Source organism: Colossoma macropomum, unplaced genomic scaffold (genome assembly GCF_904425465.1).
Source record: "Colossoma macropomum unplaced genomic scaffold, Colossoma_macropomum, whole genome shotgun sequence".
NCBI classification, from domain to species: Eukaryota; Metazoa; Chordata; class Actinopteri; order Characiformes; family Serrasalmidae; genus Colossoma; species Colossoma macropomum.
The window spans coordinates 35,446,438-35,468,469 of NW_023494803.1; the positions used below are offsets into that span (position 1 = coordinate 35,446,438).

At 38.2% G+C, this 22,032-nt stretch overlaps 1 protein-coding gene across 1 annotated transcript; it reads left to right on the forward strand.

Moving 5' to 3' along the window:
- Positions 1-3,561: 3,561 nt before the first annotated feature.
- gnmt (glycine N-methyltransferase) lies at positions 3,562-21,367 on the forward strand. The gene is made up of 6 exons (XM_036592606.1): positions 3,562-3,881; positions 13,491-13,618; positions 13,724-13,837; positions 13,906-14,048; positions 17,785-17,909; positions 19,442-21,367. Exons 1-6 carry the CDS (start codon positions 3,676-3,678, stop codon positions 19,611-19,613), a joined length of 888 nt encoding a protein of 295 aa, XP_036448499.1. The 5' UTR covers positions 3,562-3,675; the 3' UTR covers positions 19,614-21,367.
- Positions 21,368-22,032: the final 665 nt, after the last annotated feature.

The window sequence follows — 22,032 nt, forward strand, 5'->3', positions numbered from 1 at the left end:
CTGATTTTTGTTTTGAGAAAGAATACACAAAACGACAACGCTGTGATTGCCACTGCCCTTTCATCAGAGTTCTTGTGACCACCTGCCGTGCACGGTGTCATGTGTGGTCAGACTTTGTGTCTTAGAGACGCTGTGCTCTTGCTGGGGTCATTGAGGTTGCAGAGGGAGCAGGGCAGCAGGAGTGAAGGGGAAGAAGCAGATTACTGAGGAGGAATGCGAGTCAAGGGCAAAGCCAGCTCTGTGTTTTGTGTTTGTGCTGCAGTTTTCCCCAGAGAAACAGTGCAAAACTACTAATACTCCACTAATACTACTCTAATATCGTGAAAGAGTGAAGAATCTGTATGATTTAAGTCTCAGGACTCTCTCAGAGGCTTGAAGAATATGAAGAGGTACAAGTTCTTTCAATTCAGCATGACCTGACAGGAACTGGCACAAGGCTTAGTAACAGCAGTAGCCGTGCCCTTCAGTGTCATATTGAATAGGCTTTAATCCAGTCATGATAAAACTTGCCTAGTCATCTTGACTGATTTCATAATGACTCAACCAGATGAGGAGCCAGCAGCAAATGACGTGGCATAAAATCTGGCTCTGAGGTGGTAAATCTGAGAAAATACTAAGCAAAAATCGACCAATTACTTATTCCTATTATGTAGTACTGTTGTGTGAATGAACAGCAAATAGCTGTAAGCATACGATCCTCTTGAGAAAAGTCGTACCAACTGTGCTTCATCACTCTTTAAATTAAAGGTGCCAAAAATGGTTCTTTGGAATGATGCCATAGCACTTTCAGTTCCCTGAGGAACCTTTTAATAGATGCTACTTTAAAGGAAAATTCCATAGATGTGCAAACTTTCCACATAATTAAATGGTAAAGATGCAGAATCATTCAGAGTGGTTTGATATGAAATGCTCCATTTTTGAGAAACTTACCAAGTCAGAATTGTTCATAGTGGTGGTGATAGGAACCAGACGTCTGAACAGTTTAATGCCTCCCAAAGCTACATCACAGAAAGTTACTGCATGAAATGGTTATGAATACACTGCATCATGCCTGATTCATTGTTTATTATAGTTTTGACCTCAGGTTTTAACCTCAAGTACCTTGAGGTACCAGATTTACCACAATTTTACCATCATCAGCATTATATATAATAACTTAGAAGACTCGTGCTGGTTCACTGGTGGTTTTGTATAGTGAATTAAATGGCTATATTTGTGTTGTTAACATTGTGACCCCTGGTTCCTATCACCATCACTGTAAAGAAATCTGAGTCAGTAAGCTTCTCTACAATAAACAATTTCACATTAAATCATGATCTCAATGATTTACTTACAGAGTAATTTTGAAAAATTGGTGAACTTCCCCTTAAAAAAACATTTTTGTAAAAGAGATATGTTTTTTAATTTAAAGAAGATTCTACACTAATTGAAGAACCAAAATTCCACACCAAGAACCATTTAGGAACACTTATTTTCAATCATAGCTCAAGCAAAGTCCTTGCTGGAAAAACTGCATGTTCACTGACCAAACTATGTCTTTTAGGTGGTGCTTCCTCTCACTGTGAGTAAACTAACTGAGTAAACATTGGGTACTGATAGCACAGCGTCACTCGGTGTCCCCTCGGTCTGGCTGCCACCTGTTTCACCTCACAGAGCTGTTCTGGCTTCACCTCACCTTCTTTCAAGAGTGGAATGCACCAATCAGAGGGGGAGGAGGTGACGGCACGTTCCAGCATAATGGGGTGGATCTGCCAGCATGGACGAGTTCCACCAGTGCAACTCAGTTCAACTGTACAAACTCAACAACTGCACACGACAGTCGTTCATTACAAGACACACACAGCTTACTCATCTCAATACAGTTTAATCTGATGTATTCATCATAACACACCTTTGTGACTGATCACCTGAAGATTAATGTAAGAATAACAGTAGGCTCAGGGCCATCATGTAATAACATGGTAATTAAGTCTTATCTGATTTTATCTGTTGTCTAAGTATGAGTAGATGGACTAACACTGTTTCTTTTACATTTAAAGGGCCCATGTCCTACATTTTGCGTTGCATCTCGCATTTAATTTTTTCCCCCTAGACCAAACTCATGACATTTGTGTGGGGTTTATGTACAATAAGCATTTTTAATGCATTCTGACGTTACCATTTTCCAGCCTTCCTTTATCCCATGTTTTTGTGACATCACAAAAACAATAAATTCCAAATGGTCTGTTTTTGCAGATTGGTTTCCATATATTACATCGCTGCTGTCGGAACAAAACACTGTATGTCCATTTTTGTCATTTTTCAGTTTTTTGACATAATTTGAAAATACCTGTTACCATTTATTTTGTGTGTAAATTTCATGATGAATGGACCAAAACAAACAGCCCAAAATGACTTGAAAAACGTCTGGTTCCATTGACTTACAGTAAAAATAAAGTAGGTCTTTTCCTTCTCCTGTAAAGTTACCATTTTGGAGATACAAGGTTTTGTTCTGACAACAGCGTTATATTTGGATTATGTGGGTGAATCATTTATTTTGAAAGTTTCACAAAGTTTACAAACCACAACAAACTCTACTTTCAAAGAAGCAATGAAAATTTAATTTTCTGTGATAATAGCCTTTTGAATATATATTAAAGGAGAACTCCACAGTTTTTAAAATTTCTCCATAATTAAATGAAGACATAAACAGAGTCACTTAAAGTCTTTAATGTGAATTGCTTGATTCGAGAGAAGCTTAAAGACTTTCCATGTTTACCATCGTTTACCATTGTTTACAATAGTGGTGATAAGAACCAAACATCTGAAGCATTTGATGCCTCTAAAAACAGCAGTACAGAAACTTGCTACATAAAATAGTTACGTAGATAATGTCTGATGCTTGAGGCATTGTTTTGAGATCAGGTTGTGGCATAAAAAGTATTTAACTAAATTAAACAGTATGCAAGGAAAAGATTCACCACTAATTTCGCATTATCAACACTGCACCTTTTTTTTGGATAGTAAATAGAATGTCTTTATTCGTCTTCTGGCTCATATCACCACCACTGTGAAGAAATCTGAGCAAGTAAGTTTCTCTACAATGTCCCACGTCACACCAAACCACCGTGAATGACTCTGTTTGCAAGTGATTGAATTAAGCAGGGAATTTGAAAAAGTGGTGGAATTCCCCTTTAAAACCGAATACTACGTTGGTTTTACTACTACAACACCATATTCATTCCATATTGTGAAATATTACATCAATAATCACCCAGTGTGTGTACAAATCTGAGAAACACACATAAGCTTGTATTCCTATCTTTGTGGGTTGTTTCCTTCGTCTGTTGCGTGGCTGTAGCTGAATGCAACACCTTAAAACACACGAAAACAAACAGCTAAAGGTACAAGAACAGACAGTCTGCTGCTGCCTGGAAGTCTGATGAAACACTCACATACTCGAACCAATGCAACGTCACCGCCAATCAAAACGCAGGCGTGAGGGAACTCTGGTATTTGATTGGCTGAAAGTTCCTGGGTCCTTATCGCTGCGCCATAAATAACAGCTCAGCGAGCCGCGTGGACGAGCCGGAGGATAACAAGCAGGGCCGAGGAGCGAGGAGTGGACAAGCCTGGACACCGCAGGACACAAGTACATACACACACTTACACATACACGCGCGCCTCTGACTGAGCATGGTGGACAGTGTGTATCGGACCCGCTCGCTCGGCGTGGCCGCGGTGGGCCTGCCGGACCAGTACGCGGACGGCAAAGCGGCTAAAGTGTGGCAGCTTTATATCGGAAACACCAGGAGGAGGACGGAGGAGTACCGGAGCTGGCTGGTCTCTCTGCTCAGACAGCACAGCTGTGTCAGAGTGCTGGATGTGGCCTGCGGCACAGGGTAGGGCCCCATTCCTCTCTCCTCAGCAGGAGCTTCACTGCCCCCCACCTCTGCACTGCACTGCACTGCACAGACCACTGCTTACCTGCCTTAACACACCTGCTTCAGTCTTCATCTGCTCTCATGCTCTGTTTCAGTGTGTTTTTATTCAGCCCTCTTAATTTTGTGTTAACTTGCTTTAAGTCGCTATTTTAGTGTTTAGTTAACACTGTTATTTTAGTATGATCTGCTCTCATACACACTGCAGTGTTCATTTGATTTAACAGTTATTTTAGTATTTATCTGCTCTGACACAGTGTAGTGTTTTAATACTTTAACACTCATATTTTAGTGTTTGTTTAACACTATTTTAGAGTTTACCTGCTTTAATACTCATCTTTAAATGTTTGTTTAACACTATTATTTTAGTGTTTACCTGCTTTAATACTCATATTTTAGTGTTTAACACCATTATTTTAGTGTTTACCTGCTATAATACTTTAATACTCATATTTTAGTGTTTGTTTTTAAATCTGTTTCTCTTATTTTAGTGTTCATCTGCGTTAATACTTTACTCAATTTTTAGAGTTTCTTTAACGCCAATTTTTTAGCATTTACCTGCTTTAATTCTTAAATACTCATATTTTAGTGTTTGTTTAACCCTATTGTTTTAGTGTTTGTTTTTAAGTCTATTTCTCTTATTTTAGCGTTCATCTGCGTTAATACTTCACTCAATTTTTAGTGTTTCTTTAACGCTATTTTTTTAGCATTTACCTGCTTTAATTCTTAAACTCATATTTTTTTACTCATATTTTAGTGTTTGTTTAACAATATTTTTTAGTGTTTACCTGCTGTAAGGCTCAGATTTTAGTGCTCAACTGCTATAATGCTCTTATTTTAGTGTTTGTTTGACTTAACACTATTATTCTAGTGTTTCTTTAACAGAAAAGTCACATGAATTTCACATATGTATAAAAGATATGTGGTTTTTGGACACTTCACATGTTAAAATGCATTATCAGATGTGCCATCAAATACGTGATCACGTGAAAACTTCACATGTGAAAAAAGTGTGATTACTTCACATGTGTATATGTGACTTTTCTGTGAGGGTTACCTGCTAATTTAGGGTTTATTTGATTTAAAGCGTTTAATTTCTTTGCTTTTTGAAATAAGAGTTTGATGTAGTATGTAAACATTGTTATTATTTCAAAACCATTCACTACCCAGTCCAAACGGTCCATATAGAGAAGCTAAGCTGCAAAAACAGCCTGTTTGAATGTATTGTTCTTTTGATGTCACGAAAACCAACACACAAATCTATTAATCCTATTCAGCTACAGCAATTTAGCCCTGCCTATTCACACTGAAGTTATAAGAAGTGTTTCAGCCCAGACTGCTTTTCGAATGGGGAACAATACAGGTTAGCCAGTCAAAACACAGCTCATTTACATACATCAGTCTTGAAAGCAACAAAAACAGCCTGTTTAATTTGAAAGGGAAAAGAGAGCATTGTTTTTGGTACATAAACCTATACAAACATCATAAGTGAACCTCAGCAATAAAAATGAAATAGAAGAAAAATGGAGGAGATGGGCCCTTTAACAGTATTGTATTGTTTATATGCTCAAACACTCCTATTTTAATATTTACCTACTCTATAATCTCATTTTAGTGTTTACCCTGCTCTAAACCTACATTTCATCTTTGTGAAGGGCTTTTTAATGAGCTTATGGGTTGACTGAGGTCAGTCAGAGCAGAAAAGAGCAGGAGAAACAGTAAACTGTGCAGTGCAGGTGTAACTTTACTCCAGAAGCGAGACTGGAAAAGAGCGATCTACTTGCCACAGACTGTGCTGAAAGCTGACGCCGTGGTTAGCGAAACAGTAAAAGTGGACAAATGATTCTGCCTTAGCGAGTGTCATGTTTTTGTGTGATTCAGACCTCTGTGACATGTAGACTGAGCCAGGCTTAACCAGTACATTTGAGACAATTGAAATCTGCCAGAGTGAATGGTTTACTGACAGTGCCAGTTAAAGGCTGTTTGTTCTGTGCAGTGCCTCAGTCTCTCCGTAATACTGTAATTTTGTAATATTGAGTCACTGGGTAGATTATTGCCTTATGTACAGTTTTGCATAATTCACTCAGACTAGAAATGCTCTGAAGGTATTGCATCATCAGTTTACTATAATAGACCTTCAGGCCTACCTTAAGCTCTAAGGGCCAGGTTCCCAGAAAGGGATTAAGCCTAGTCCTGAGTCCAACCATAGAAGTGTTAACATAACTCTTTTTACAAGTGACACAGTTATTTATTTGAATCCTTAGTGGAATTACAGACATATTTGATGGCCTTCTGGCTGCCTTGTAGCAGCATTGTTTCATCAAAGAAACCAAAATTAGCATTTTGACAGCCTGAGAAAGATGTAGGCATTACTCTCATAACTCTGAATGAACTTTAGTTTGATTTATTTTAGCTCTATATGTGCGAGAGGGAATTAGAAGAATTATGCACTCATTTAGCTATAAAATTGCTCACTCAGGCTTTCAGTCTTATTGTTCTGGCTCTTTGTGAGCTGTTGGGTATTAAGCATTCTGGCTATTACAGTGGCCAACAACAATTATCAGGTTAATGAGTGTCCATTAACCCTAACATCAGGGTTAAAAATGGTTTATAAAATAGCTCCATTACTGTTATTGTGGAACTAAAAGAGTTCTTTAGTGTTAGCGAGCCACAATCTTTCAGAAGCAGAGGGTGGAGGAAGCTATGTTAGTCATATATCACTGGATTTGACGGCTGAAAGCAGGGCACTCCCATAACATGCTCAGGTCATTCCATGTCAAATAACTGGGGCTCAAAACTCAGCCAAAGCCAAACAATTTGGGTTCAGAGGTTTGCTTACACTCTCCATAATTCCATCAGAATAGGTCTTGTTTGGGTCAGACTTTGAGCTAAATAGCAGATAGTTCAGTTCCCCTGCTGCAGAAGCCTAGTCTTCTAAAATATACCTTAACCCCGTAACATTCCAGGCTTACTACATACTAAAGCTTATTACTCTTTGACTACAGGGACTTCAATGCAAACTATTGGAGCTTTTCTTAGATTATAGAAGTGTGTAATAAAACTTCAGCAGTCCCATGGCTTGGTAAGGCCTGCCTGCCTGGGCAAGCACCCTACACTATACCAATAAGAGTCCTTGGGCAAGACTCCTAACACTACCTTCGCCTATCTGTGTAAAATGATCACATTGTAGGTCGTAAATGTAAGGAGTCAACATGTTGTATGGAATTTGTCAAAATCAATGCAAATTGAAAATCATAACGCATTTTCTTTGCATACTGTGACATATTTCCAAGTAAAACTCTGTGTCAGTGCGGGTCTCTGAGCTAGCTTAGCGTCTTCACTGGATAATAGGCTGGGGATGCTGGGAGGGCCCAGGGAGATGAAACATGATATTATTGGTTAATATGATTTTTCCTCAGAAGACATTTCAGAGGAAGATTATGAAAAAAATCAAGAATTTGGTCTTTTAAATAATACAATATGATGACTCGCGCCTAATATGACTAGGAAAACAAACTAAGTAAAAACGTCCTATTCAAGTGCTGAAGGAAACTTTACACAAAACACAAAAGTGGAGATGCTTTGACAGGATCAAATAACCATCTTGGTTTTAGGTAAGGGCTGCATGTCATTTGTTGACACTCATTTGACAAGATGAGGGTTGTGAAATGTTTCTATATGAATGTCACACCATGTTTGGTTTTATTACATAAACAATTTTATTACAACAAACTGCAGCTTTATTTTGAGAATTTGATCATTGTTTTGGATTCTAATGTCCCTTTAATTGAATTACATCTGAGCTTGATTGAAAGGTGAGTATCAGCCGGACTATGTCTACTGCTCTAAACATAAAATGGCCAATTTTGGGTTATTTTTTATGCTTGCTGCCCATTTCAGTGCTGGTTTTAACAATACCTCGTCCACTTGGCCTTGCCATCCCTCCTCAGGGGAATCCCCAACACCATTTTAAGGGCCGTTCCATTACTTTATTAGCTCAAGTGAGGTTCATTAGATGAACCCTTGGAGAGGTGAGGGATCAAGTGACCACAAGTGTTGGCTTCAGCTGCAAAATTTGCATAGAAATCATTTCGATCTAACAAATTTTCCTTTTCAAACCCAGTTAAAATAATGATAAACAAAGCTATTTATAAGCCAAAGCACAGGATTGGTAACATGCAGCTCTTTTACTGCTCTGTTGTGGCTCCACAGCAGAATTAGATTCTTAGGTAAAAATAAAATATTCCTCCTTTGCAGTAAAATAAAGCTCTGCTGAGCTCTGTATGTTTTAACAGTAAATGGTCTTAAACGCTGGAGTTAATGTATAACTGCTAATTCACCCTGAAGATTGGTGCGCAGACTGCTGGTCAAACACAGACAGCTATCTCACCTAGCTAGCAGCTAACGACACGGCAAAGAGGGAGATTTAAGAAGAACATGGATAAATCAGAGACAAATTGACTTATTTGCATTTATAATCACTCCAGCTGGTTTCCTGATACGTTTAATCTGCAACAAGAAACTGTCAAACACTAAAAAGTCGCAAAGCTGAAGTCAGTTTCTCATTCGCCAGCTTCTTGTTAGAATTTTTCTGTTCCACCTTAAATGGTGCAGCAGTTACATTCTGGCACTTCAGGCACCATTTATGGAAAATCATAAAAAATCAAACAGTGAGAAACATTTTATAAGAAACCGTTTCACTTTTGAGGAAAAGTTTCCTGCCGGAGATGCGAGAAAAGCGGCTATCGCTGAACTAAAGCTTAAAGCAGAGCAAAGTAAGTCTGTGTTTTCATTTCTATCATATTTTTTAGCTTACACTTTTATGTACAGTCAATATGGTAAAATGGACATACAATGTTGTGGCTCCCAAGGTGGTTTGATTTTTGTTGAAAGGACAAAATGGCTCTTCATAACATTTGGTTTGCCCACCCCTGATATAGCAGTGTAGCAAAACTACATTAACATTCTTAACATTTCAAAACCATAACATTCTGTTTGCTAGGCGTTGCAAAATACTCCATCTGTTATACATGACAGCTGATTCAGCCTCATCACTTTACTCTAGCTAGCTAGTTAGCATGCTAAAGGCTACATAGCTAACAGCAATAAAAAGAAAGGCACTGCAACGCAGTTATACACCAAGTTTATAGCTAGAACAAATAATTACTCAAATTGCATGTATGCTATGTTTAAATTTATAAAAAAAAAAGTTTTTGCGTTGTGAAGTTCGCATGCAAAACTGAACTAGCTTACATGCCCTGCATTATTAACATGTCTGGAGGGGCTGAAAGAGGAGTTTCAAGCTCATAACTTCAGCTCACAACTCCAGCTGAAGATGATGCCGTGAGGAATGTTGTCTTTTAGTGCTGCTGCAGTTTTACAGGTTCTTTAAAGTCTTTCTTTCACTCTAACCCACTAAACTCTCCACTCACTGCCAGTGTAACACTGACCCACTAACCTGAACTAAGAATAGCCTCCGCTGCTTCTGTTCACTCACATGCAGCAGCTGCTCCTGAGGCAGTGCTGGCTCACAGAATGCCTCTTCAGCACATTCTGCAAACATGATCACTTTTCATGTTGATGCTACTACTACTTAAAGGGGAATTCCACCTGTTTTTCAAATTTTGTACATCGTTCAACCATTAAGGTGTAAACAGAGTCATTCAGAGGGGTTTAATATGAAATGCTTTATTGTAGAGAAACTTACCAACTTGTGTTTTTTACAGCAGTGGCGATAGAAATCAGGGCATGTGATGTCTACAAACCTTTATTTACTATCCAAAATGACCAATGAACCTACATGTGTCTTCTGAGTGTTTATATGTAATGTTGGTATTGGTAAAATAGTAGTAATAACTTTCTGTGGCAAAGCTTTTAGAGGCGTGAAATGCTTCAGACATCTGGTTCCTATCACCACCACTGTGAACTCTGACTCAAGTTTCTTTAGTGGAGCATTTCACATCAAAGCATTCTGAGTGACTTTGTTATTCTAACAATGTAATTATGCATGAATTTTGAAAGATTGGTGGAATTCCCCTTTAAAATAGTGTTATTGCAATAGTGAGTCCCCCTTAAAAATAGTTATTGCAATAGTGAGTCCCCCTTAAAAATAGTTATTGCAATAGTGAGTTCCCCTTAAAAATAGTGTTATTGCACTATTTTGTAATGTATAGTATGTCTATTGGACCCCAGGAAGAATAGTGGCTATCGTGATAGCAGCTAATGGGGATCCTAAAATTAAACAACAATAAACAATAGAACCAGTCTTGAGCTCTTATTGGCAGTGTGAGTTGGCTGTGTGGCCTGTATAGTCAATAGCAATATGTCGCAATGTTATTGCAGATTAAGTATTTTTTCCATATGACAGACTCATCTCAACACCATCAGTGTTCACCAAGTTTAAGGGTTTATAGTTATAAATAAAATAAAAGGGTTTATAGTTGAATTGTTTTGAGTCAGTGCGCTGATTAATGACTCTATATATCAGTATCAGTCAATTATTACTTAAACTTATAGCCACAGGTTGAATATTCAGAGGATGATTAAGTTGTGCACAGAGCAGTTTTTCTTTCCTTTAGTAAAACAGAACTTTCAATTATTCGCCCTATTTATGTTATTACATTGCATTTTTAAATATCCTTATTTATGTTATTACATTATGTTACATATCCCTATTTATGATGAAAGTTACAAGGTGAAAATAGTTTACAAGTTGAAAGTAACATGTAATGATCACGGACATCTCGGCTATCAGTATTGTTCTAGAATTTCTAGAATTTAGTGTCCAAATGGGCATGTTGTCTGTGGTCAGGAATCTTTCAGGAATGTTAACAGGCCCTATTCCCTCAGAGCAGAGGGGGCTGTGCAGCTTGAACTCAAGTCAGACAGAAATCCTTAAAGTGATGTGGTAGCCCTGCAAGTGCTTAGGAGTGAAAAAACACAGTGACCATCTTCATGTACAGTGCTCAAAAGTAGTCATGGGACACCACTATCATCAGTTGTTTCTTAGAATTATTCAATTTATTAATGTATTATTATTACATTTTCCTTCACCATATTCAACAGTATGTTATTTTAGCCAAGTTATAACAATATTGAGTCCAACTGCACAAAAGCTGACTAGAAAACTCACCTAACTCCCCATTAATACTAACGCTGTTTGCTATCCGGTGTCGACCAGAGGAGGATGGGCTCCCCTTTTAAGTCTTGGTTCCTCTCAAGGTTTCTTCTTCTTGCTCTTAGGGAGTTTTTCCTAGCCACTGTCGCCATTGGCGACGCTCATGGGGGCTCGGACCTGGATTTTTCTGTAAATTTGCTTTGTGACAACACCTGTTGTAAAAAGCACTTTTACGAATGAACTTTGACTTTGACTTGATTTACTTAATAAAACAAGATGGGACACTAATCCAAATACACATGTTCAAATCAGAGATCACCAAACCAGAGCTACTCCTGGAAATCCACCTACTCAAAATTTCATTAACATTCTGAAAGATATTGCTTGTAAATATTGAGTTGAATTAATCTGTTAAGAATATTGATAACAAAATGTCTGAGAAGATGATGCAACTATACTGCAGCTGGAGAGAGACAAGAGGTGTTGCAAACCTGCCAAGCTCTGGCCATCCAGAAGAGAAGATTCTACAGGCCTGGGTGAACATCACTCAAGCCCTCCATGCCTAGAAGATGTCAATCTGTCCTGCAAATGGAGGGACATGCAGCAAAATACTAACCAAAATAAAATAGTAATGACTAACCTACATGAAGATTTACTAATGTTTGTCCCAATAATGTCTGAATATGTTTACTTGCTTTATTTATGTTATTAACTACTTGCATCATTTGAAGGGTTTCTTTCAAAAATGTTGTATCCATGAGTTTTCAGAAAGTATAACAACTGACATACAATGGAAGATGAGTCTAATAGTTGATATTAGGTGATTTTACTCATAATATGACATTAATATTTTGTTGAATGTGTAAAACCCACTCTCAACAACGTATATCAAAAAAGAAGAAAATTCCTGAAGTGGTCTATAACGTGTTTTGCAACAAAACCCTTCACTGATCATTATTGCTGGTTGTTGCAACCTTTTAGATGGACATGAAATGATATATAACATAAACAAGGCATACAGTTGTATGCAAAAGTTTGTGTGCCCCTGGTCAAACAACATGTTTTGTTTTCTACATGAAAATAAATAACATCCTACACACTTCTGCATATTTTAATGCACAATTACTGTTTTTTTTTGCTGAATTTAACATTTTTTAACGAAAAAACACAAAACAAATTTCTTGCCTGTGCAAAGGTTATGGCACATTTTATATTTTATGTTTCTAAATAGCTTAACCTCAACAAATACAACAAATGCAGAAAAATGCCATATTTAAGTGTGATCTCTGCACAGGATCAAATCCCGAAAATCTGACTTTTGCATATGACTGTAAACTGTATTTAGGGAGTGTCCCAATACTACTTTTGATCACTGTACTAGAGGAAGTGGGTGCAGACTGCTCTCACTAGCCATGTTGTCATGATTAAGACTGTAAACTTGTTGCCCATGACTTGACCAACACCAGCGTGTGGACATTCGGTCTGTCCTTACCTGATTAAACTTGTTTCAGTAGATCATAATTGGTCTCCCCATTACTCAGCGCAACGGTAGTCAGCACGGGTGTCTGTCAACTGATGTAACAGAATCAGCAGTTAGCATTTTGCTCCAAGCATTAGCTGTCCAATGAAATACAGTGATGAGGGAGATCACTCTTAAAAAAGATGGTTCCTCAAGGGTTATAAAGAAAAGAGAGTTCTATATGGAACCATTTCATGCTTAAATGGTTCTTGGCATGGTGAAATATTCCTTAGGTTAATGGACAACGTGTTGTATATGGTTCTATACAGCACCAAAAAGGGTTCTTCTGTTGTTACAAGCTTGACATTGTACGCTCTTAAAAAGACAGATAGATAGAACCATTTATAGCACATTCTCTATATAGAACATTTTTGAAAACTGTTCTATATAGCATCAAAAAAGGGTTCTTCGAATATTATGATGTCAAGCCTGTAGCAGTAGAAGAACCCTTTTTGGGTTTCTCCATCAATCTGAAGAACACTTTCACGATGCAGAGAACCCTTTAATCATGCAAAGGCCTCTTTGAGTGTTCATGGTTCTACATAGAACCATTTTCTTTACTGAAGAACCCTCATTTTTTAAGTGTGTGACAATAGAAGAACCCTTTCTTGTGCTATGTAGAACAATTTTCAAAAAGGTTCTGTAGAGCACCATGTACAACACGTTCTCCATCAGTGAAATGAGCAATCAGTGAAGTGAGCAATCTTTTCACCGTGCAAAGAACAATTTAAGCATGAAACGGTTCTATATGGAGCTCATGGTTCTAAACAGAACCATTCCCTATTCTAAAGAACCATCTTTTTAAAAGTGTAGCTGGACTCTGTAGCTAGCCATGACTAAAACTGGGGAGAAAATTCACGATTACTTGGTTAATAGTCACAGTAATCTGGAGTCTTGGTGGACGACACTGTAGTTAACACTCTGCTTTTTGCAGGGTGGATTCCATCATGCTGGTGGAGGAGGAATTCAGGATGGTCAGTGTGGACGCCAGTGATAAGATGCTGAAGTACGCTCTCAAGGAGAGATGGGAAAGGAGGAAAGAGCCAGCTTTTGACCAGTGGGGTAAGGAGGAGCTTCTTATTTAAGAGTTTTGAGGAATCTGTGACATCACTGGCACATAACAGTGTAACTGACTGTCACTCTGTGGTTGTACCATCGTCCTCACAGTAATCGAAGAGGCTAACTGGCTTACGCTAGCGGATGATGTTCAGAAGCCGGGAGATGGGTTTGATGCTGTTATCTGCCTGGGGAACTCTTTTGCTCATCTACCAGATTTCAAAGGTAAGAATATGAAGCTTATGAATGCTTCAGTTCTGGATGCACTGATTTACTGATTGATCCTCTCGTAGGGGACCAGAGTGATCAGAAGCTGGCTCTGCACAACATCGCCAGCATGGTGAAACCTGGAGGAATCCTCATCATTGATCACCGTAACTATGACTACATCCTCGAGACCGGCCTAGCTCCACAAGGGAAGAACATTTATTACCAGGTATGCTTTTTAACATCAAACCCCATCACTCAACGTATTGGCTAAAACCTGCACACACTAGCCATGTTTACGTGCAGCCTGATAATCCGTTAATAATCCGACTAATAGCTCAACTGGAATAGAATACGTCCATGTAAACTCCTCAGTCGGAATAGTCTAGTCCGAATAATGCCTTTCAGAATACAGTTTCTGTCCGATTGAACGAGGTGAGTAATCCTGTAAATAATCCGTTAAATAGAAGAATAATAACCATATGAACGCCTGTATCTGATTACATTCCCAATTGGAAAGTGGAAGTATGTTCTGATCATGTGCGTCACGTCATAGTGAAAGTTTATAACGTTCAACATGGCTGGGCAGAAACTGGTCTGCAGAGGAGACAAAGTTTATGCTTTGATCTTTAAAAGACGGCGGTGGGGCGGATGTCCAGCTTATGTGTCTCAGGTCATGATGTCTTCCTCTCGCCTTCTTTAATAAGTACATGTGAAGTAATTGAATGTAATGAAAAACACAAACATGCCAGCTGAAAACTCAGTAACTCACTGCTGCTCGTCTCACTCTGGCTGGAGTCGCGTGATGCTCGTTGTCATGGTAACATTTACACTAAGTGGTTCTGTACACATGCACGCAACTTTGAATATGATTACTTGTAGTGTGCAGATTTTTCATCAGATTGTTTAGTAAAGTGCATATAAACACCTCACTCTTAATCCATAATCAGAATGTATTCAATCGGACTGGCAAAAATCTTTGTATGTAAACAAAGATTTTTTGATGAATAATACTTTGTATGTATTATTCATCAAAGTTGCATAAAAAAATAGCACAGATTTGGCCTGTGGCTTAAGATGGACTGCTCTACCCCTTTATTTATGAAACTTTCGCACAACGTCGAAACATACGCAAATGATGGATCAGCCTCAGTGCGTGAAAACAAGTGCCAGCTTACCAGTACCTTGCATAACATTTAAATTAAGCATGCATTCAGTGGCTCATGACCCAGTGACTGTGCTCGTGGGTGGAGTTTGAGGTTGAGCAGTGAGTGCACTGCTCTACCTGCTGAACTTGGAATATGAAATAGTTGCAGCATGTAAGTTTTATGTTCATATAAAATAAGTACATCCACTAACTGGATTGCCATTTGCAGAAATTATTAGTATGATTGTTATTTTCTATTTTTACTCTTATTACTAGTATTATAGAAGACAGTTTTGGTTGGTGAACCGCAAATCCAGCAATTTCGTCAGGTTGTTCAGCTATTACACACACTCCTACCAGATATGAGTTTGATCTTGGAGAGATGCCAAAGATGAATGATGAATGACTAAACGGTCAGTGTAATTTGTTTGCGCTCATTTTACGATCAGATTTGACTGAATTTGATGAAGAAGGGCCAAAATCTGGTGAGCATACAGAACATGTTGAATGTTGTTCCCCAGGCAGGTACTACTACCCTGTTTTTAAGCTTCCAAACATTACCCTTTATCAGCTTCGTCATTTCCTATCAGCTTTGAGACAAATAGTGCTTTTCTTCACTTTAGTGCGACACACCTAACCTCAAATTGTTTCCTGTCTGTCTGTGCACTCGCCCATCTGAAGACAGGTTTAAACAGGTTCTATTCATGCAGGAACTAGAAGACATTTTGATGACTAATAACACAACAGACCTATTAATATTCTGCTGTAAATAATAACACTACAACCAAACTGTACCAGAACATCCTAGTGAAAGCAGCCCAGCAAAATAGACAACAGAAGCAAAGCCTCAGAAAGAGGAAAAACAGCAGACAAACCCCAGTTTATGTTCTGACTTATGAGGTCAAAATGTCTACTAGCTCAGGCTGAAGTCAGGAAGGTTGCTACATAAAACCAAGAGGCCAGACAGACTGGAATCTATTATTTAAAGGTGTGTACTTGGCTTTTCATGGTGTTTAGTACACATGCAAGAGAGAAACAGTAGGTCACAACAACTGGAAGGTGAACTTCACACACGGGTTTGTGTTAAAAGCAATAAACACAACTGAAACCGAGGTTTCGCTGCTAATTAGAGCTGCAGAATGTATTAAAAGATAAACACATTTTTAATACTGCAATGTGGAAAACAATTCGGTACTCTTTCAGTTCTTATTTTGTCTATGTGCTTAAAAATAAAGGTGCCACAAAGGGTGGTTTGCATGATGCAATAAAATTTTTGCTTCCCTAAAGAACCTTTCAATCGATGCTACTAAAAAAAAAAAAAAGATTTTTGAGATGTGAGTATGAAAAAATTCTTTACATAATGTGCAAGCCAAGAACCATTTACGAAGATTTATTATTTAAGAGTCTATGGGCAAAAGAATATAGAACCATATGATCAACAAACCGTCTTGCATTTGCACTAAAGACATGGAAAAGCCAAGTAAACACCTTTAATTAATGCATCTCGGTCTGTCTGCTCTCCTAGCTTTATGATCTGGTTTTCCTTATTTAGCCTAAACCAGTGGTCACCAGCCTTTATCTCAGAGATCTGCCTTCCTGTGGAGTCTAATTCTAATTCTTTTTTCTTCAGGAGTCCTTGATTGGCTGGATCAGGTGCTTTATTGTTATGTAAGCATGTTAGATGCAGGTTGGAACGAAACTCTCCAGGAGGAGGGTTGGTGACCACTATAGCCTAAACTAACAGACTAAGTGGATTCCTAATCTGAAGATAACATTGCACATAATGATACGAGTGACATAAGTGCATGTAGATAATGATTATTCCCATCATTTATGTCAATAATGAAGTGCTCATGCAAGTCTAAGATTAAAGTCCATGACAAAAAGACAGTCCTGATGAAATCCTAGTCAGCCTGACTGGTAATGCCTGGTAACACAAGACGCCAATACAGTTCAGTAAACAGCTGCATGAATTGTGTATGGTGAAATCTACAATAGCCTCAGCCTAATAGTTCATCATAGCACATGAAAGGTTCTTCTATAGTTACACACTTAAAAAAGATGGTTCTTCACGGGTTCTTTAGTAAAGACAAATGGTTGTATTTAGAACCATGAATACTCAAAGGCCCCTTTGCATGTCTACAGGGTTCTTTGCATGGTGAAATGGTTCTTCAGATTGATGGAGAATGTGTTGTACATGGTCGTATATAGAACCTTCTTGAAAAGGGTTCTATATAGCACCAAAAAGCATTCTGCTACTGTTACAAGCTTGACATTGTAAGAACAGAAGAACACTTTTTTGTGCTACACTGAAGCATTTTCAAAAAGGTTCTGTATAGAACCATATACAAGACATTCTCTATCAATCTAAAGAACCCTTTCACCATGCTAAGAACCCTTTAGGCATGCAAAGGGGTCTTGGAGATTCTTCAAAAAAGGTTCTTCTGTTGTTACAATGTCAAGCTTGAAGCAGTAGCAGAATGCTTTTTGGTGCTATGTAGAACCCTCTTCAAGAAAGTTCTATATACAACCATGTACAACACATTGTCCATCAATCTGAAGAACCATTTCATCATGCAAAGAACCCTTTAGGCATGCAAAGGGGTCTTTAAGTGTTCATGGTTCTATCTTAATCCATTTATCTTTACTAAAGACCCTTGAAGAACCCTCTTTTACATTTCAAGGAAATCCAGCTGTCTAGCACCTTCATAAAAGCGGAAAATAATATCTAGTACGTTGCCTTGTGCATGTAGATCCACTATAAGTGATTTGAACGAAAGTCCATGCTTTTCACATCTGGCTGGTATTTGTATTCCAGAGCGACTTGAAACAGGACATCTCCACATCAGTGCTTTGGGTCAACAACAAGCCCCACATGGTCACACTGGACTACTCACTGGAGATCCCCCAACCAGAGGGAGCACAGATGCCACCCGAGACAAGGTACTGTAGGCTACGCCAGAGACATGGAGGCTTAGGAATGATTCTGGAGAGAGGAGTTTAAAGGAAATGCTAAGGATAGTTGGTCAAATTATAATATTAATGGCATGAGCAGTAAAAGCTTGACCAGGTACGGTCAGCTTTGCTACTATGTGTTGTCTTTCTTCATCAGTATATTACAGTAATGGTTCTATCAAAAGTTGTAGATTGTCAGCATGCAGATTTTCATGCTGATCATTGAACCTTAGATGCCTAGAATTATTATTGTTGAGCTATTTCAATGTAATTACACCATTAAATAGTTAATTACATGAATAAATTACCTTTACATTTACTTTGCTTTCTATATCGACAGGTTTTAGCTTGTACTTTTGAATTATTTCCATATGTTTTGATGTCAGTGACAAAAGCATAGCAAAATATTCACATAAACACCTATACAGAACAAATTTTAATCATAATATAATTACTTCTTTTACTCAGAAACACAAATATGCTAGAAACTGAATGAAAAATCCACACTTCTGACAGAATTTCTGCTTGTTTCATACAGCTATGTATGTTTTAGATGAAACAAACACTCAACAGACTCTCAGTAACATGTTAAAAACATATCGCTGTTGTCGGAAGAAAACTTCGTATTTCCAAAATGGTAACTTTACAGGAGAAAGACTAACAGGAGAAAACATACTTTCCTTTTAATGTGAGTCAATGAAACCAGACATTTTCCCCAAGTCATTTTGGGTCGTTTCTTTGGTCCATTCTTCATGAAATTTACACACAATGTAAAGAGTAACAGGCACTTTCAAATTATGTCAAAAACTGAAAAATGGAGATACGAGGTTTTGTTCCGACAGCAGCGACATGAGGGTTAGGATTAGGTTTTGGGTTGAGGTTAGGGTTAGGGTTAGGATGAGGGCCAGGGTGAGGGTTAGGTTTTGGGTTGAGGTTAGGGTTAGGGTTAGGATGAGGGCCAGGGTGAGGGTTAGGTTTTGGGTTGAGGTTAGGGTTAGGATTAGGGCCAGGGTTAGGGTAAGGTTTTGGGTTGAGGTTAGGGTTAGGGTTAGGGCCAGGGTGAGGGTAAGGTTTTGGGTTGAGGTTAGGGTTAGGATTAGGGCCAGGGTTAGGGTAAGGTTTTGTGTACGATTGGTAAGGTTTTGCGCACTGGAAGTAACATATTAACAATACACCTACTTAATGTAAGTGATGTATCAACAGAGCATCTACAAGATATTTACTTCAGTGTACTCAGACACTTCACTACTGCTACTACACTGAGATGCTGTTGATGTTTTACTGATAATCTGTTTATTTTTTATAAAATAAGTTTTAAAAGTTTATTAATCATCTACAAAGAACCACTCCAAAGAAAGTATTACTGCTATATGCACTGCGTCATTCATATGAAGACACATCATGTTCTTATTGCCAGTAACTTCTCAGAGTTGCTGTTTTGTATGGGATCTGTAGTTTTGCATTATGTCCGGTTTACATGTTTTAACTTACTATCTTCTAATTTTCTGTCTGTTTCGTAGTAAATTCCGCTTGTCGTATTACCCTCACCGGCTGGAGAGCTTTAAGGAGCTCCTGAAGGAGGCCTTCTTTGGAAAATGTGAGCAGAGCGTGTTTGGTGATTTCAAGCAGTATAAGCCTGGCCAGGGAGGGGCTCCTTGTTACTTCATCCACGTGGTGAAAAAGACTGCTTAAAACAATCTTTACAAGCCAAAGAGCTCCGTCATTACTTTCTGTTCTTCTCAATGGCTCATCTGTCTTATTTCTCTGGTGCCTTAATCTGTCGTTTGCTGCTGTTCAACTGCATCTCCCACCAACAGGACTCTCCACTTTTAAAGCCTTACATGAAAACACAGTCAAGTCAGAGGTCTGTAGCTCAGCAGTTCACATGAGAATCCTTTGATACCTAAATGATGCTGAGACTTGAATTATTATTTTCTGGGAGAGAATGTTGTGTATTTGTGCCACTGAATGTGTTGGTTTAACCTCCATAGCAAACCTGCTTTTCTATTCATAGAATGCCAAATTTTAATGGATTTTTACAATCCCACATGTAATTTTTATGGTCTTGCTTTCATTTTCAATGCATAAATGTGCATTGTGATCTTTTAAACCACAACCATTTGCCTTAAACTGAAACTGTTAGAAGGGATGAAGTGGCTTAAACCCTTATTCAGGCTGGGCATTGTTCAAATTGATACTAATACAGATGCCTCAGATTTCTGAATTATGCTTTTTTTCATACTTCTTTTACAGTACAAACTAAAAGTTTACTGGCCGTTAATAACAAATGTACCGAATGTAACCGATAGCCAATCAGCAGTCTAGATTTAGGAACAAGCTTATTTATTGGCCCACAGAGGCTAAGAGACTGAAATTTGGTAATTGGACTTTTTCAATACTCAGTAGTACTGAAGTGATTTGGTGATAAAAATCATACATTTTGATACGTAGCCTGAACCCTCACTGCTCTGCTGTAGTTCAGATCCTCCGTGTTCAGTTTGACCAGTAAATGATTTGTTATTTTAAACAGCTCTTTGCTCTTTAGTGGAGGATCTTGATATCGTCCTTAGTTCAAAAAGTTCTCATTGCTCAATTCTTCTCACTGCCAGAAGCCCAGAACGTCTCTTCAGTAGTTATCCATTATCCCAGCTTAGCCTGTTTAAGAAAAACAGGAGGGCTATATGACCTTTTTGGCTTAGAGAACCAAAGAAAGCTCTCAGTCTCCATCTATTGGACAGATTGTAGATGTGAACGTGTATGAAGTTGCCTCATCCAAAACTATAGATTTTATTGCTTTTTTACTTAGAGAAAATGGTTATTTTTGCTGCAACGGTTTATATTTGCCAACTGGATTCAGTTTGACCTGTCAGTTTATTTGGCTGCAATAGCAAAGTGCAAAGTTCAGGAAGAATTTGTACAATGACTGACCTGCCCTGAAGTGACCTACAATGAAAGAATGTGCCAACAAAGTATAGGTTCATTTTCCAAACACTTTCCAATCTACAATTTAACTGAGTTTTGATGTCTCCCATTTATTATTATATTGATTTTCTTACTCCAGAGAAGTTTCTGTGTTGTCACATGAACAAGACTCCTGATACCCTGTCAGGCCAAAGTACTTTATCCAGTACAACACTGTAACTACACAACTGCACAGTATGAATGTAATAGTTATAGTAATTCTCTGGTATTGGAGATGATATAAAGTGATACTGTACATTCATCCTATGTTGCCAGTTTAAAGGCTCGTTTTCAGTACTGGTTTGTTGTAAGTTTTTTTGAGCAGCATTGTTCTAATGCTTTCAGAAAGAAGATCAAAAATACTACTTGTTTGGATTCTTTTCATAGTGACTGTTTATTCTGTTATGACTATTGTGAAAAAGTACTTGTAAATAATAGACAAGTTTGAAAAACTTAGTAAATAATAAAAAAAAAATCTGTGTTTATTTATGTCTTTCATCTGGTTGACTGAAATACAAACATGTTAAATACGTCATGGAGGTTTTGGGCTTTTCTGTTTACCACAGGACGATTTCCTACTAAGTTCTCTCATCTCAGAGGGTCACTGAGTGGTCTCTGCTCCCTGGAATTACTCAGTGGTGGGGAAAATATTAGAATTAAAGAAAAAGTGAGCTGGAGAGTTTGGAGGAACTTAAAGCAGAGGTTACCAACCCTCTTCCTGGAGATCTACCTTCCTGCAGAGTTTAGTTTCAACCCCGTCCTCTTATTCAACACTAATGCATCTTGATCTACCCAATCAGGGACATGGGAAGAGGTTGATTAGCTGGAGCAGGTGTGGCAGATTTTGGTTGGAACCAGACTCTGCAGGAAGGTAGATCTCCAGGACCAGGGTTGGTGACCACTGACTTAAAGAGTCTGTATCATAGAATGAACTTCTCTCTAAACATCATTAAAGTTTCAAAACATCACATTCACTCCCCTCTCAATAGAGCCCATATGTAGAAACTATGGAGCAAAAACAGCCCATTTTTGATGGTGTTTTTGTGATGTCACAAAAACCAGCACCTTTACATATATCCATCTATTCAGCCTACAGCAGTTTAATCCTAAACTGTCATTTTAGAGTTATAAGGAGTGTTTTAGACCAGAC